We start from the raw sequence: 12,459 nt of genomic DNA, 5'->3' as shown, positions 1-12,459 counted from the left end.
TGACTATTAGCACTCAAAGATTTGTGGGTATATTTTGATGAATTTTTGTAGAACGATTGAACAAATATGAGTTTTGGAATCGATCCTGAGCTAGACGCGGCTCTGATGATGATATGTCACCGGAGTGAAGGTATGCAACTTAAACTACTCATTAACTCTTTGAGCAAAGGGCTACAAAGGGGGAACATCCTAAGAATTTTCACCTTACACATTCATGACTTCCACCCGGGAGACCGTCCATATTTTGCTTCACAAGCAATAATTGTTAAGAAGATGACAAGTATGATTTGGACAAAATTCAATTGAATGAAAAGAATTCAAAAGCCAAAATATTATTTCTTATTGAATTTTGAGATATGAGCCACAGTTCGTGACATGTAGCTAGCTCACCGTCAGTTTATTCAGTCCAAAAATGATTCTAGATAATTGAGAGAGTGAACACAGTCTGTAGTGTTTTACGACAGGCTGAGGGTTTGGTTGATGGCACTGTTATCTGATGAGGAAAGTAATTGATCTGGAGATGCGTTACCATTCTTCTTGATTTTACATCAATGCAGAAAACTTAATGGGATGTAACATAAGGCTGGCTAAAGCCCGGATTGTGGAGAACGATGAAGACAACAAATGTGACTTCATTTGCATTTCTTGAAAGAGAAAATGAGACGCGTTGATAATCGATCATGAATGGATATCCGGCTCTCATAATCATAAATTAAACCTGAGTGAAATGCCTTTCGTCCAACTTCTGTTGTGTTATTTGTATGCTTCTTCCTCATCTTGGTAATGTTAGGAGAAATCTCGCTGGTGAAGGTGAAAAATGATTGGTGCTCTGGCCTGGTAGAAGAATGCGGTGTGTGTGTGCGCGCGTGCGTGAGTGTGCGTGTGTAAGAAAGCAAGAAGCGGGGGATTACATTCCTCCAAAACATGTGTGACAACAGCTGAGCACAATTCAGGTCAAACTATTACGTTTCCTCCCCACTTGACTTTTCTGATTCTTTTCTCATCACCTCTCCATTTTCACGTTCTGCAGCTATCTTTAATCTGCTCGTCTGGTCTAAAATGGGTATAACTCAAGCTGTGACTATAATTAAGGTAACTCTAGATGAAAGTACATCATTGAAGATTCCTGCTGAGACACATTCTCACGGTCTGATGCGTGGTAGCTGCACAGGTATTCAAGAGAATGAACACTAAACAGGGATAATCCAGGAAATGAAAAGTTCCACAGACAGCAGGAACCCTGCAGGTCACATGACCACGTTTATTACTCTAATCCTACTGTGGGATCATCGCTGATGACCTGCCCACAGGAGCGAGGCATAAAGGACGGAGAAGAAATGATATGATAATGATGTCATTGTTGGTTAAATGTCACCTGTAGTGGGAAAACTTCCTTCCAGTGTTGCTGCATACTGAACATGCCTACGGTCTCCCTCAGTCTCCCCTCACACATGCATTGTTTGAGGTTTCCTCACATCTTTAGTTAACTCCCTGTGTTCCGGTGTTGTTGTGTTTGTTAACAGAAGCTCTCCAGAGACCAGACTTTGAGGGTCAGGGTCTGACGGAAGCCGCCCGCTGGAACTCCAAAGAGAACCTGTTAGCTGGACCCAGCGAGAATGACCCCAACCTGTTTGTGGCGCTCTATGATTTCGTGGCCAGTGGTGACAACACACTCAGCATTACTAAAGGTGAGTGAAGGAAAAACCCATCTGCTCGTCTATTGTTCCTCCCACTCGTAGGATTAACACTGGTGGAGGGACGGAGGGTATCTCTGCTAGTTTGGGCCAGAATGAGGCGTACTAGAGTTATTTGTTTCCCAAATGCATTATCTAGACATGTTAACGGCTATAAAGTGTACAAATTCAGTCCAGACCGCCAGTTAAAAGTCCAGTCTTAAAATACTTTTTTTCCATTTCTAACATCATATAAATTTACTGATAGATTGATTGGCTGCTTGTGTTTGGCTGCAAGTAAGGTAAGATATTTGCGCGCGAAGATGCTGTGTTTCAGAGTGAGACGTCTTGCATCGCATCAGTTTTTGAAAGATACATTCTCGTTAAACTCTCACTCATATCAATTATTTAAGCAGAACAGTGCGGTAATTAAAACTATATAAATCAAATATCTTGTGAAACCAACATGGTTTCAAGGTGTCAGACGCATATCAAAGTGATTCTCTTTGCTTTAATTCTTGGATTATTGGATCACACACTTATTTTAGCAGATCCCCAAAATTCAGGGACTCTGATCACAATCATGCAGGAAGTAGCACAGATCAGTTAATAAGGTTATGAATCACCCTGAGAATCTGTGTATTTGCTTCCTTCCCCCCCGTCTCCTTCCCGCTGTGTCGCACTCTCGCTTCCTCACTACAGTCTCACGTGTGGGCTTTCTTTGCCCTGGACAGACTTTAAAACAATATGTATCACACGGACAAACACAGGAAGGAAAGGGAGAACATCTGCTCCGGAATAAACAAGAAAATATCCTTTCCAGTGTAGCGTATTAGGATCCATTTCATAAGAAAAGTTGGTTTACTTTTGCGTCTGTTGTTAAAGATCATGGATGGATGAATTATTTGAAGGTTTAGCTGACAAAAGCACAGTTATATGACCACTAGAGGAAATAAATAAGTCTCAGCTGTGGAAATACTTGAGAATGAAATACATTGAAAATGTTATTGTTGTACAGGTATGCAGTCTCAGTTAGCCTGGATATATTTTTCATTCTATGCTCACATGTTGACCAGGGGAGAAGCTGCGTGTGCTGGGCTACAACCACAACGGCGAGTGGTGTGAGGCACAGACCAAGAATGGCCAGGGTTGGGTCCCGTCCAACTACATCACCCCTGTCAACAGCCTGGAGAAGCACAGCTGGTACCACGGACCCGTGTCACGCAACGCTGCAGAGTACCTGCTCAGCTCAGGAATTAACGGGAGCTTTCTGGTGCGAGAGAGCGAGAGCAGCCCCGGCCAGAGGTCTATTTCCCTGCGGTACGAGGGGAGAGTCTACCATTACAGGATTAACACTGCATCTGACGGCAAGGTGGGTAACGGTCATGATTTAGATTCTAAAGTGGAAACTTATGATTGGGAATGTTCAATTTTCTCCATCAAATCCAAAACAGGATCCTCTCCACTTTTTCATCTCCTCCTCCACACTTACGTGCATCTGGTGGAAAAAAAAGACTTCATTGACAGCTGTTAACATCTGTGCTTAGCTGTAGTATAATGTCTGCAAGTCTGAGTTCTTGGAGGAACTGACATGAACTGCAACGTCGACGTCTGTGCTCGAATGCTTCTGCCAGTATTCTGGTCAGGACTAGCTTCCCTGTCATTAGCAACAGAGCTTCTAGCATCCTCTACCCCTCTGCCAGATTCAGGTTAGCTGATATATTACACCAACATTTGGACTCCACGTCCGTCCAGTTTTGTTTTTAGATGTATGAACTCTTGTCTCAAAGTGTTTATTCGACTTAAATTCACTCGTTGCTTTCAGCATGATTAATTTTCATCACTTCACCTGTTGTAAACGCCACACACCCACACACACTGCAATAGAAAGCAGAGGAGAGAGAGAAAATTGCCCTAAAATTAAAAAAAAATAGATAAACCAGCAGCAAACCTGAACTGTAATGAAACTATTGCACATAAATGACTGAAATGGCACGATAGTCTTCGATACCATGTAGCACATGAATAAAGAATTACCAATCATAAAGGACAGTTGTCACTCAAGTGATAATAACAGTGATCTTTACAAATTAAGAATCAGTCATTTTAGCATTCCTATATTTGCCACTGCAAACATGGAAATTAGTTCAACAAATAATATGACAAAAATATTTTGAACAAGGGTGGTGCTTTTGTTTTGAAGACAGGAAGTACAGTCTGGTCACTCCTCATGAATCCGAATGTTTTTGTATGCAGCACCAAAAAATAGACAATTAGGATGTTTATTTAACTTCAGTCCAACCTTGGGGTTATGGAGGTGTTAAGTGCAGAAAAGCTCCATAATCTACTTTACATCCTGGCATTTATTGTGTACACAGAATCCTCACGCTAAGCAGATGTACATACTCATAATATTTAGTATGTTAGCAGGTGACTCCAATAAAGATAGCTGTGCCTTATATTTCCAGTCTGGTATTAATATCTGCTTTTGGTTCGGAGCAACTGGGTCACATGACTTTGAAAACTGTTGAAATACAAAGATTTATTCCAATAGATATTCATATAGAAAATAAGAGGTAGTCACACGCAATAAAAAGAGGTGTGTCTTCTTTGCCCACTCAGTATCTGGTAGTGATTTGGAGCAGTTGGGTCAGATGACATGGACGCTATTGAATTTGAAAGATGAATTTTCCACTCAAATATTTCGAAGAAATAGAAATAACAATATCGTGCAATAAGTAGAGTTGTCTTGTTTGAATTTCAAAAATGAATTTTCAAATAAAATATCCCTATGAAACAGACAATGCAGTAAAGTCTAACAAACACTAAATTATATCGATGAAACTTTTAATGTTTACTGACAAAAAAAACAACAACCTGAGTTTGTCAGAATGTCACTCAGTAGTACTCTTCTCAAACCCTTTGTGGATTTATCCTACCTTCACTAAAATCTTAATTTAGATGCGGGTTTTATTGGTTTATTCCCTGTTTAATTTCCTGGAATGTGCAGATTGACATTCGATGCAGCATCACATTCAAACACGCTATCGCAGTCGTACATTTGTAAGAACATGTCACCTGATGTCTCTGTTTCTGTCTCTGGGCAAGTCTGAGTCCATCAGGCGGACTGAATGTAGCCTCTTTGGGCTGTGTTACGTTTCCAAGTCAAACAAGGAACTGAGGAGAATATTAAAGGTCTTGAACTGCTTAAAATGTTCTGACAGTTTGCGTAATATATGACTCTGGTCGCGAGGGCAGTGTACCATCAAACTGGGATCTAATGTATAAATGTAGGCCATAATTAACTGCATGAAGGGTTGAAAGTGTTGGTGTAGGATCCCCCCACCAACCCCAAAAATGAAAAAAATGCACAGCCAATCGAAAAGCAGCTGACATTCTAGCTGTGTCACCCTCCCTGTCTGTGATGCAGTGAGGTGAGCTCGCTAAGCTATGACAAGAATGCCTCTAACCACCACTGTGCTGCTCATAATGACCAGCAGACGCGAGGCCAACCAGACACTGACGCCCATGCTAAGACATGCATTAGCACAGACAGATACAGCCAAGTATGCACACACACACACACACACACACACACACACACACACACACACACACACACACACACACAGTTCCCCATCTCATATTGTTTTCCATCCTCCCACTGAGAGCTACAACTCAAGAGTCTGGTATGATAGACTTCTCTAATAATTTGAGATTACCTCAGAACTCCCCCAATCTGCCACTTTGTTTCATGGTGAATAACACTGCCCTTTTTTCTTTTTCTTTTTTTCTTAGTAAAACTGACTCTCATTTTTTCCCTTAATTTGGAAAATGGTCATGGTTTAAGCCAAGAGAGCAGCCAACTGACCATTAAATGCTCCTCCGATTTCAAATGGCTTTTCACTATAGTCAAGGTTGCTCCTTTTTATTTGACTCTTTTTTTTTTTTTTTTCCTCCACACGCCTTCAGCTTGAGTCTGTTCTCAAGTAAAGAAATGCAAAGGGCAGATTTTAGAGCAAATCATTTTCAGGGTTATGTAAGACTTGGACAATGGAAAAGACTGTCCACCAGTCCACTGAGCCCTGACCAATAGCCTCCCCTCCACCAGCTTCCTGACAAACGCCTTGTGAGTTTTTGAATGGCCTGAGATTGTTCATTATGAGGAGAAAATACTTTAGTGTGCAGTGTTTGGCCAGATGCTTACTACTGATACCACCTTAACTGTGCCGCTGTCTTGTACAGACCTTTGCAGAATGTCATATTCAAAGTTAAATATATAAACCTGTTTGTGCTCACGTGCACACTGATATTCAGGGTTCGTACTTTTTTTTTTACTGTTCCTGTTCCGTTTCCAGGTTTTAAAAGGAAGACCTTCATGACCGAACATTTTCTTGAAACTTCTCTTTACACCTGAAAAATAGAGAAATATATCACACAATTTATCAGTTTGTATTTGACTAAAGTTAATGCTAAGTTCTGTAGTTCAATACAACATGAATTAATAACAATATCCAGGGCTTAAAACAGTATATTCCTGTTGGTCTTACGAAATTCTGTGTTTTTCTGAATTAATCATTTTCCGATTAAGACACTCGGGATGTTCCACCACTTTTACGTTTTTAGGATCATTCTTTTGAAAATTTCTACAGCATATTGGGGAAATCTGTCTCAAGCTGGGGTTCCAGCACATCGGTTTGCAACCTCCACCTCTGAACCATCTATGACCTGATGCATAAATGGGCTTGCATATCATTCACATCTTTACCCCAAACAAGAGACATAACACTTGGAATGGGCCTCAGTACATTCAGTCTTAATAATCATTGAAAGGGCACAAATAAATAAGGAAACATTACACTCACACTAAACGTCATGTTCTTTTCTTTCATGAGTGCAGTCTCATAGTTTGTAATACTTGTACCAAACAGGAAGGAAACAACAGCAAACCTAAGTTCCCCCCTTTGTCTTTGTGACAAGCCTGGCTCGTTGAGCTTTGTGTGGCTGCATGTAAGAAAGAATATCGGTGGAATTATCACTTTCCTTGCCATGAGAACAGCTGAGTCTAAATATGTGATTCTCTGAATAAGGTCAAAAACAGGAGTGATAGAGGAATATAGTGTTTGTGTAAGTGAAGTGTTTTCCACATGAGGTGTAACAAAAAAAAAATGTCTGAAGCCTAAACTGAACTGACCTCTCATGTACATCTACTCAAACGTAGAATCTCTTTCTCCTGCAGCTGTACGTCTCGTCTGAAAGCCGTTTCAACACACTGGCGGAGCTGGTGCACCATCATTCCACGGTGGCCGATGGCCTCATCACCACGCTGCACTACCCGGCGCCCAAGCGCAACAAACCCACCATCTACGGAGTGTCTCCCAACTATGACAAATGGGAGATGGAGCGCACTGACATTACCATGAAGCACAAACTGGGAGGGGGCCAGTATGGGGAGGTGTACGAGGGCGTTTGGAAGAAGTACAACCTCACCGTGGCTGTCAAAACACTAAAGGTAGGAAGGTGGTTAGAGATGAAGTTGGATTTATTTCTCACCTGCACTAAAGCTTAAGTAGAAAATGCCAAAATCAGTCTCCATTTTAGTGCCATCAGCTTTAATTTAGCTGAATAATGCTGCCATCTGGTGGTGTAAGGGTGCAACTCCAACCTGTCATGCTTTGCTCATTGTTTTGCCAATAACTCTGTCCAGGAGGATACAATGGAGGTGGAGGAGTTTCTCAAGGAGGCTGCTGTTATGAAAGAGATCAAACACCCCAACCTGGTGCAACTGTTAGGTACATAAACAGTGGATCTGGATCCCAACGTTACTGTTGTTCTTGTTATGTAGCCTCTTTTCAGATAAAAACAACATGCAAACAAACAGAATGATCTGTGGAACTGAATGCGTTTTCTTTGTAACCTTTTCCAGGGGTGTGCACACGGGAGCCACCATTCTACATCATCACAGAATTTATGACCCATGGGAACCTTCTAGACTACCTGAGAGAGTGCAACAGGGAGGAGGTCAACGCTGTTGTGCTCCTCCACATGGCCACACAGATCTCCTCCGCCATGGAGTACCTGGAGAAAAAAAACTTTATACACCGGTGAGTGTAAAGATCTCATGTGCTCTAAAATCTCAGTGTTTGAATTTGATGGAAGCCATTGCTCAGGATTGAAAATGGTTAATATTAGTCTTGAGGGCTAACCCCAAAAAATGGTCTTAAGTATCCTTTTCCTCCCATTCCTGAGCAGCTCGCCTTCCACTCTCCCATCTGTTCTCACGGGAGGACACCGTTTGATCACAGACAAGTCGATGCGATGTTGTAACATACTTAGTTTGTTCTGGCATGTTTAACAAGGTTCTCATGATTTACATCTTTATTTGCCGAACTGCATTTGAATGTCTAAACTTGACAAGACTCAGCTTGACTCTGCAGAAATCCAACGCTCCAGTGGATGACTATTGATAATATATTCTGCCTTTGTCTGTTTTGGAATTTCCTTTTTCCCTCAAGAGTACTCGGTGTGCTTTTTACAGTCTTAGACTATTTAACCTTTGATTGTGGTAAATCAGGATTACGCTGCATCCTCCTGTTCATCAGTCATTTTCCTCTGCACGCTTTCCAACAGCGACTTGGCTGCTCGTAACTGTCTGGTCGGGGAGAACCACCTGGTGAAGGTTGCAGACTTCGGCTTGAGCAGGTTAATGACGGGAGACACCTACACAGCTCATGCTGGGGCCAAGTTCCCCATCAAATGGACTGCTCCAGAGAGCCTGGCCTACAACAAGTTCTCCATTAAATCTGATGTCTGGGGTAAGGTTGATCCAAATGTAAACATGTTCATAGTCAGGCAGCACTTTCAAAGACGTCGTTTCTGTCAGATTCTCTGTTCAGAATCACAGAACTCTTTTAGTTTAATTGTATTCTTTATTTTTCTTTTGTCACTGGAGCCTCACTCAACTAATCCTCCTATGCCTACGTCCACAGCTTTTGGCGTGCTACTGTGGGAGATCGCCACATACGGGATGTCTCCTTACCCTGGCATTGACTTGTCCCAGGTCTATGAATTGCTGGAGAAAGATTACCGTATGGACCGACCGGAGGGCTGCCCCGAGAAGGTCTATGAGCTCATGAGGGCCTGTGAGTATCAATGTGAAAATACCCCAAATAACATGGAGGCTTGCTACTTCTTTGTAGCACAAATTAGGAAGAGATTTTTTTATTTGAGTTTTTCTCCTCATGTCAGGTTGGAGGTGGAACCCTTCAGAACGTCCCTCCTTTGCTGAAACACACCAAGCCTTTGAGACGATGTTCCAGGAGTCCAGCATCTCAGATGGTTGGTGCTACTTTCTCAGATTTCTCCTAGTGGGCACTATTTCCTGATACTCACAGATACCCTCCTGAAAATAATATACTGTAATGATACAGGGGTTTGGTTAACTGTAATATCCTGACTCAATGTGCACTATTAGAGGTGGAAAAAGAGTTGGGGAAGAAAGGGAAGAAGGTGACATTGGGCTCCATTCAGCAGGCTCCAGAGCTGCCCACCAAGACCAGAACTCTTCGCAAAAACATGGACAACCGGGATGGAGATAGTCCAGGTAAGCAACATGTCAGTCTGAAGTAATCCATTAGTGGTTCTGCTTAGAGGAATATGAAATGGATAGTGATGATTTCTTGTTAACTGCCAATTCCAACTTGTTCTGATTTGTTGTTGGAAAAACTCTCCCTCAGACCCAGTGGAGCCAGAGGCTGCTGTGTCATCTCCCATGCTGCCTAGGAAAGAGCGCCCTCTCCTGGACAGCAATTTGAATGAGGACGACCGCTTACTACCGAAAGACAAGGACAAGACCCGTGGCAGTGGCTTTCTCAGCCTCATCAAGAAGAAGAAAAAGAATGCACCAGCTCCACCGAAACGCAGCTCCTCTTTCAGGGAGATGGATGTCCATGCTGACAGGAGAGCTGTGTCTCCTGATCCTCGAGACAGTGATACCTTTAACAATGGGGGGCCTTTGGCCATTAATGACACTGCACATGGACTAGACTCCTCAAAATTCCTGAGTATTAATAATAATGGGGCAGGGGGCATCACCAATGGAGCTCCTACTTATCCTGGACCTTTATTCCCCAGGAAGAAGGGAAATCTTGCAGTGCCTGGTCCAGGGGGCAAGGCTGCTACGACCCCGCCGAGTGAAGAAGAGTCAATGACTAACTCGAAACGTTTTCTCTGGTCATCTAGCTTGCCTACTGGTTCAGACGGCACTGAGTGGAAGTCAGTCACACTGCCACGAGACTTGGGACAGCGACACTTTGACTCAGGCACCTTTGGGGGAAAACCAGCACTGCCACGCAAGAGAACCAATGAGCAGAAAGGGGAGAACACCCCACGAATGGGCACTCTGACTCCCCCGCCACGTCTGCCCAAGAAGGCAGAGGAAATATCTGATGAGGTGTTAAAAGACACTGAAACTAATTCTGGATCCAGTCCGCAGACTTTAACACCTAAGGTGGTGAGGAGACCAGGGGTACCAGGGCTGGAGAACTCCAAGACCAGTGCCCTCCATGCAGAGCTTCTCAAGCCCAACGTCTTTCCTGCTCTTGGGGCAGCTGGAGAGGAGTGCAGGGCTCGCAGACACAAGCACACCGTGGATTCTTCGTCTGTTAGGGAAAGGGGAAAGTTCCAGAAACCCAAGCCAGCCCCACCTCCACCACCCACCAATGCCAAAACAGGCAAGATTTCCCGCAGCCCTACTCAAGAACTCCCCTCCCCCTCTTCTACCACCTCAGATGTCAAAGCTAAGGGCCACTCATCTGTCTCGGAGCCCCACCACACAACCACTGCTGGTGACCTAGCCCGCACCCCCCTCACTGAGGGCTCCAAGAAGCTGCCCCTGGGCTCCAACTCCAAACCTCAACCGTTGAAGACCTCCACCTCCTCCACTTCAGTGTCGACCTCCCTCTCCAGCCAGAGCCTCGGAGGCTTCTCATCCTCCTTGGCCTCCCCCGGCGATCAGAGTTCACCCACTGCTTTCATCCCCTTAGTGAATACCCGCCGTTCTCTGCGCAAGACTGCACCCCGCCAGGCCTCTGAGCGCACCCCCAACTCAGCCGTGACTCGTGAAATGGTGCTGGAGGGCACAGAGCAGCTCCGTGCAGCGATTTGCCGCAACTCGGAGCAAACAGGTAGCCACAGTGCTGTGTTGGAGGCCGGCAAAAACCTATCAAAGTACTGCATGAGTTACGTCGACTCCATCCAGCAGATGAGGAATAAGTTTGCCTTCCGAGAGGCCATCAACAAGCTTGAGAACAGCCTGCGTGAGCTGCAAATCTGCCCCACCGCCACAGGGGGTGCCAACGCCCAGCAGGACTTCAGCAAACTGCTGTCCTCTGTCAAAGAGATCAGTGACATTGTCCAGAGGTAGCGTCATAAACTCTTCCAACTGCCAAGACATAAAAGTGATATGAACTGTATCTTAAACTACTTTTTTTTTCTAATGAGCGTGCGCATGAGCTGTGGCCATGCCAAGCTCACTGCAGAGAGCTGTGGCTACTCAAGAGCAGCAGCCGAGCGTAGGCGTCGTGCTGCAGTACACTCAGAAACACTTAGGCCTGTGGTTTTTGTGGATGGAATCAAACAAATCTTTCTGTAGCTGTTGTCAGAGGTTGCAATATGGAAAAGCCTTAATTATGAATGAATAGTCCTCGGCCTTAAATGGGAGGCAACACTTTATCGACATGACTTTTCACCAGTCATTTCTGAATCGATCATGTCTCACATACTCTACTTGTTTTGCCTTTCTCGATAACACTAGTAGAAAAGAAGCCTGTGATATTCCTTTCCATCACCATTGTTAATGTATTACTTTTTTTTTTCATAATTGCCAATGACAATGTGCAAAATTTCAACAAAAACAAAAAACAAAAAAAAACCACACTTAACCTCATCTTGTTCCAGGATGCCTTCTAATACTTCGACTGATCTCATAGTTTCCATTTTAAGAGTTGGGGAGCTTCTGGAATCACAGTATTTATAACTTTTGTCCAATACATCCCAACATTTTTTTTTTTACTATTCCATCAATGATTTGGATGTGCGATAATTAAATTGTGTGTTCTGTACTGTATGAATGCTTTGTTTTATTGGCAGTATTTGCAACCATGTGCCATAGAATAATGGTAGCAAGCAGATGTGGCAGAATGAGCCTCTAGCCTTCATGTTTTTGCATCTCTGCACACTAATAGTGCCTTAAAGACTTGGCAGAGCTGTTCACAACTCAACAGGTGCAAAAATAAGGCTTTGGCTGATTGTGACAAGTGAATAGCTGTGTTGATTTATTGGATTTAAATGTTTGATCGCCATACCAAAAGAAAAAAAAAAATCATTTTCTCCACTTTGTACTGGAGAGGGACCAGGGTGCAGAATCTGCAACTCAGTGGATCTGACTATTTTATGTTTTTAGACTGGACTATTTTTTTTTTGTTTGTTTTTATACAACTTTCTATAAATGCCAGTCATAAAAGCCATCAGTAGCAGGTTGGTCATGGACTGAAAGTGTTTCTCAGATCTTTTTAAGGCTTATTGGCCTGAAAGGATGATGAATTTAAATAGAGGGTTTGTCACATGGTCTTAATGCTGTTTCAGAGGCCTTTTCACCCCAGTAAAACTCGCCGGGGGAAACACTGGACTGAAATGTTTATGGATCTGTCACTTGCTGTCTTAAAAAAAAAAGAAAAAAAAAAAACGACAACACCGTTTTAGATTAAAAAAAGACATGAAATTCATG

At 43.2% G+C, this 12,459-nt stretch overlaps 1 protein-coding gene across 4 annotated transcripts in view; it reads left to right on the top strand.

The window, feature by feature from the left end:
• The window catches only part of abl1 (abl oncogene 1, non-receptor tyrosine kinase), a 29,818-nt gene extending 18,033 nt beyond the window's left edge, over positions 1–11,785 (top strand). For 2 of the 4 annotated variants that reach the window (XM_086188282.1, XM_086188284.1), the window contains 10 exons: positions 1,524–1,688; positions 2,750–3,045; positions 6,913–7,185; positions 7,381–7,465; positions 7,600–7,777; positions 8,304–8,488; positions 8,663–8,815; positions 8,922–9,011; positions 9,148–9,276; positions 9,410–11,785. In XM_086188282.1, the coding sequence (XP_086044408.1) occupies positions 1,524–1,688; positions 2,750–3,045; positions 6,913–7,185; positions 7,381–7,465; positions 7,600–7,777; positions 8,304–8,488; positions 8,663–8,815; positions 8,922–9,011; positions 9,148–9,276; positions 9,410–11,097 (3,242 nt within the window). In that variant the 3' untranslated portion in view covers positions 11,098–11,785. Of the gene's footprint in view, positions 1–1,523; positions 1,689–2,749; positions 3,046–6,894; positions 7,186–7,380; positions 7,466–7,599; positions 7,778–8,303; positions 8,489–8,662; positions 8,816–8,921; positions 9,012–9,147; positions 9,277–9,409 lie in introns of all 4 variants that reach the window. The other 2 variants (XM_086188281.1, XM_086188283.1) reach the window with 1 other exon arrangement.
• Positions 11,786–12,459: the final 674 nt, after the last annotated feature.

Source organism: Aulostomus chinensis, chromosome 19 (genome assembly GCF_037954235.1).
Source record: "Aulostomus chinensis isolate RoL2024-O1b breed Wild chromosome 19, RoL_Achi_v1.0, whole genome shotgun sequence".
Taxonomy (NCBI): Eukaryota; Metazoa; Chordata; class Actinopteri; order Syngnathiformes; family Aulostomidae; genus Aulostomus; species Aulostomus chinensis.
Note: the sequence above shows the minus strand (reverse complement) of the source record. Positions and strands in the feature narration are given on the sequence as shown.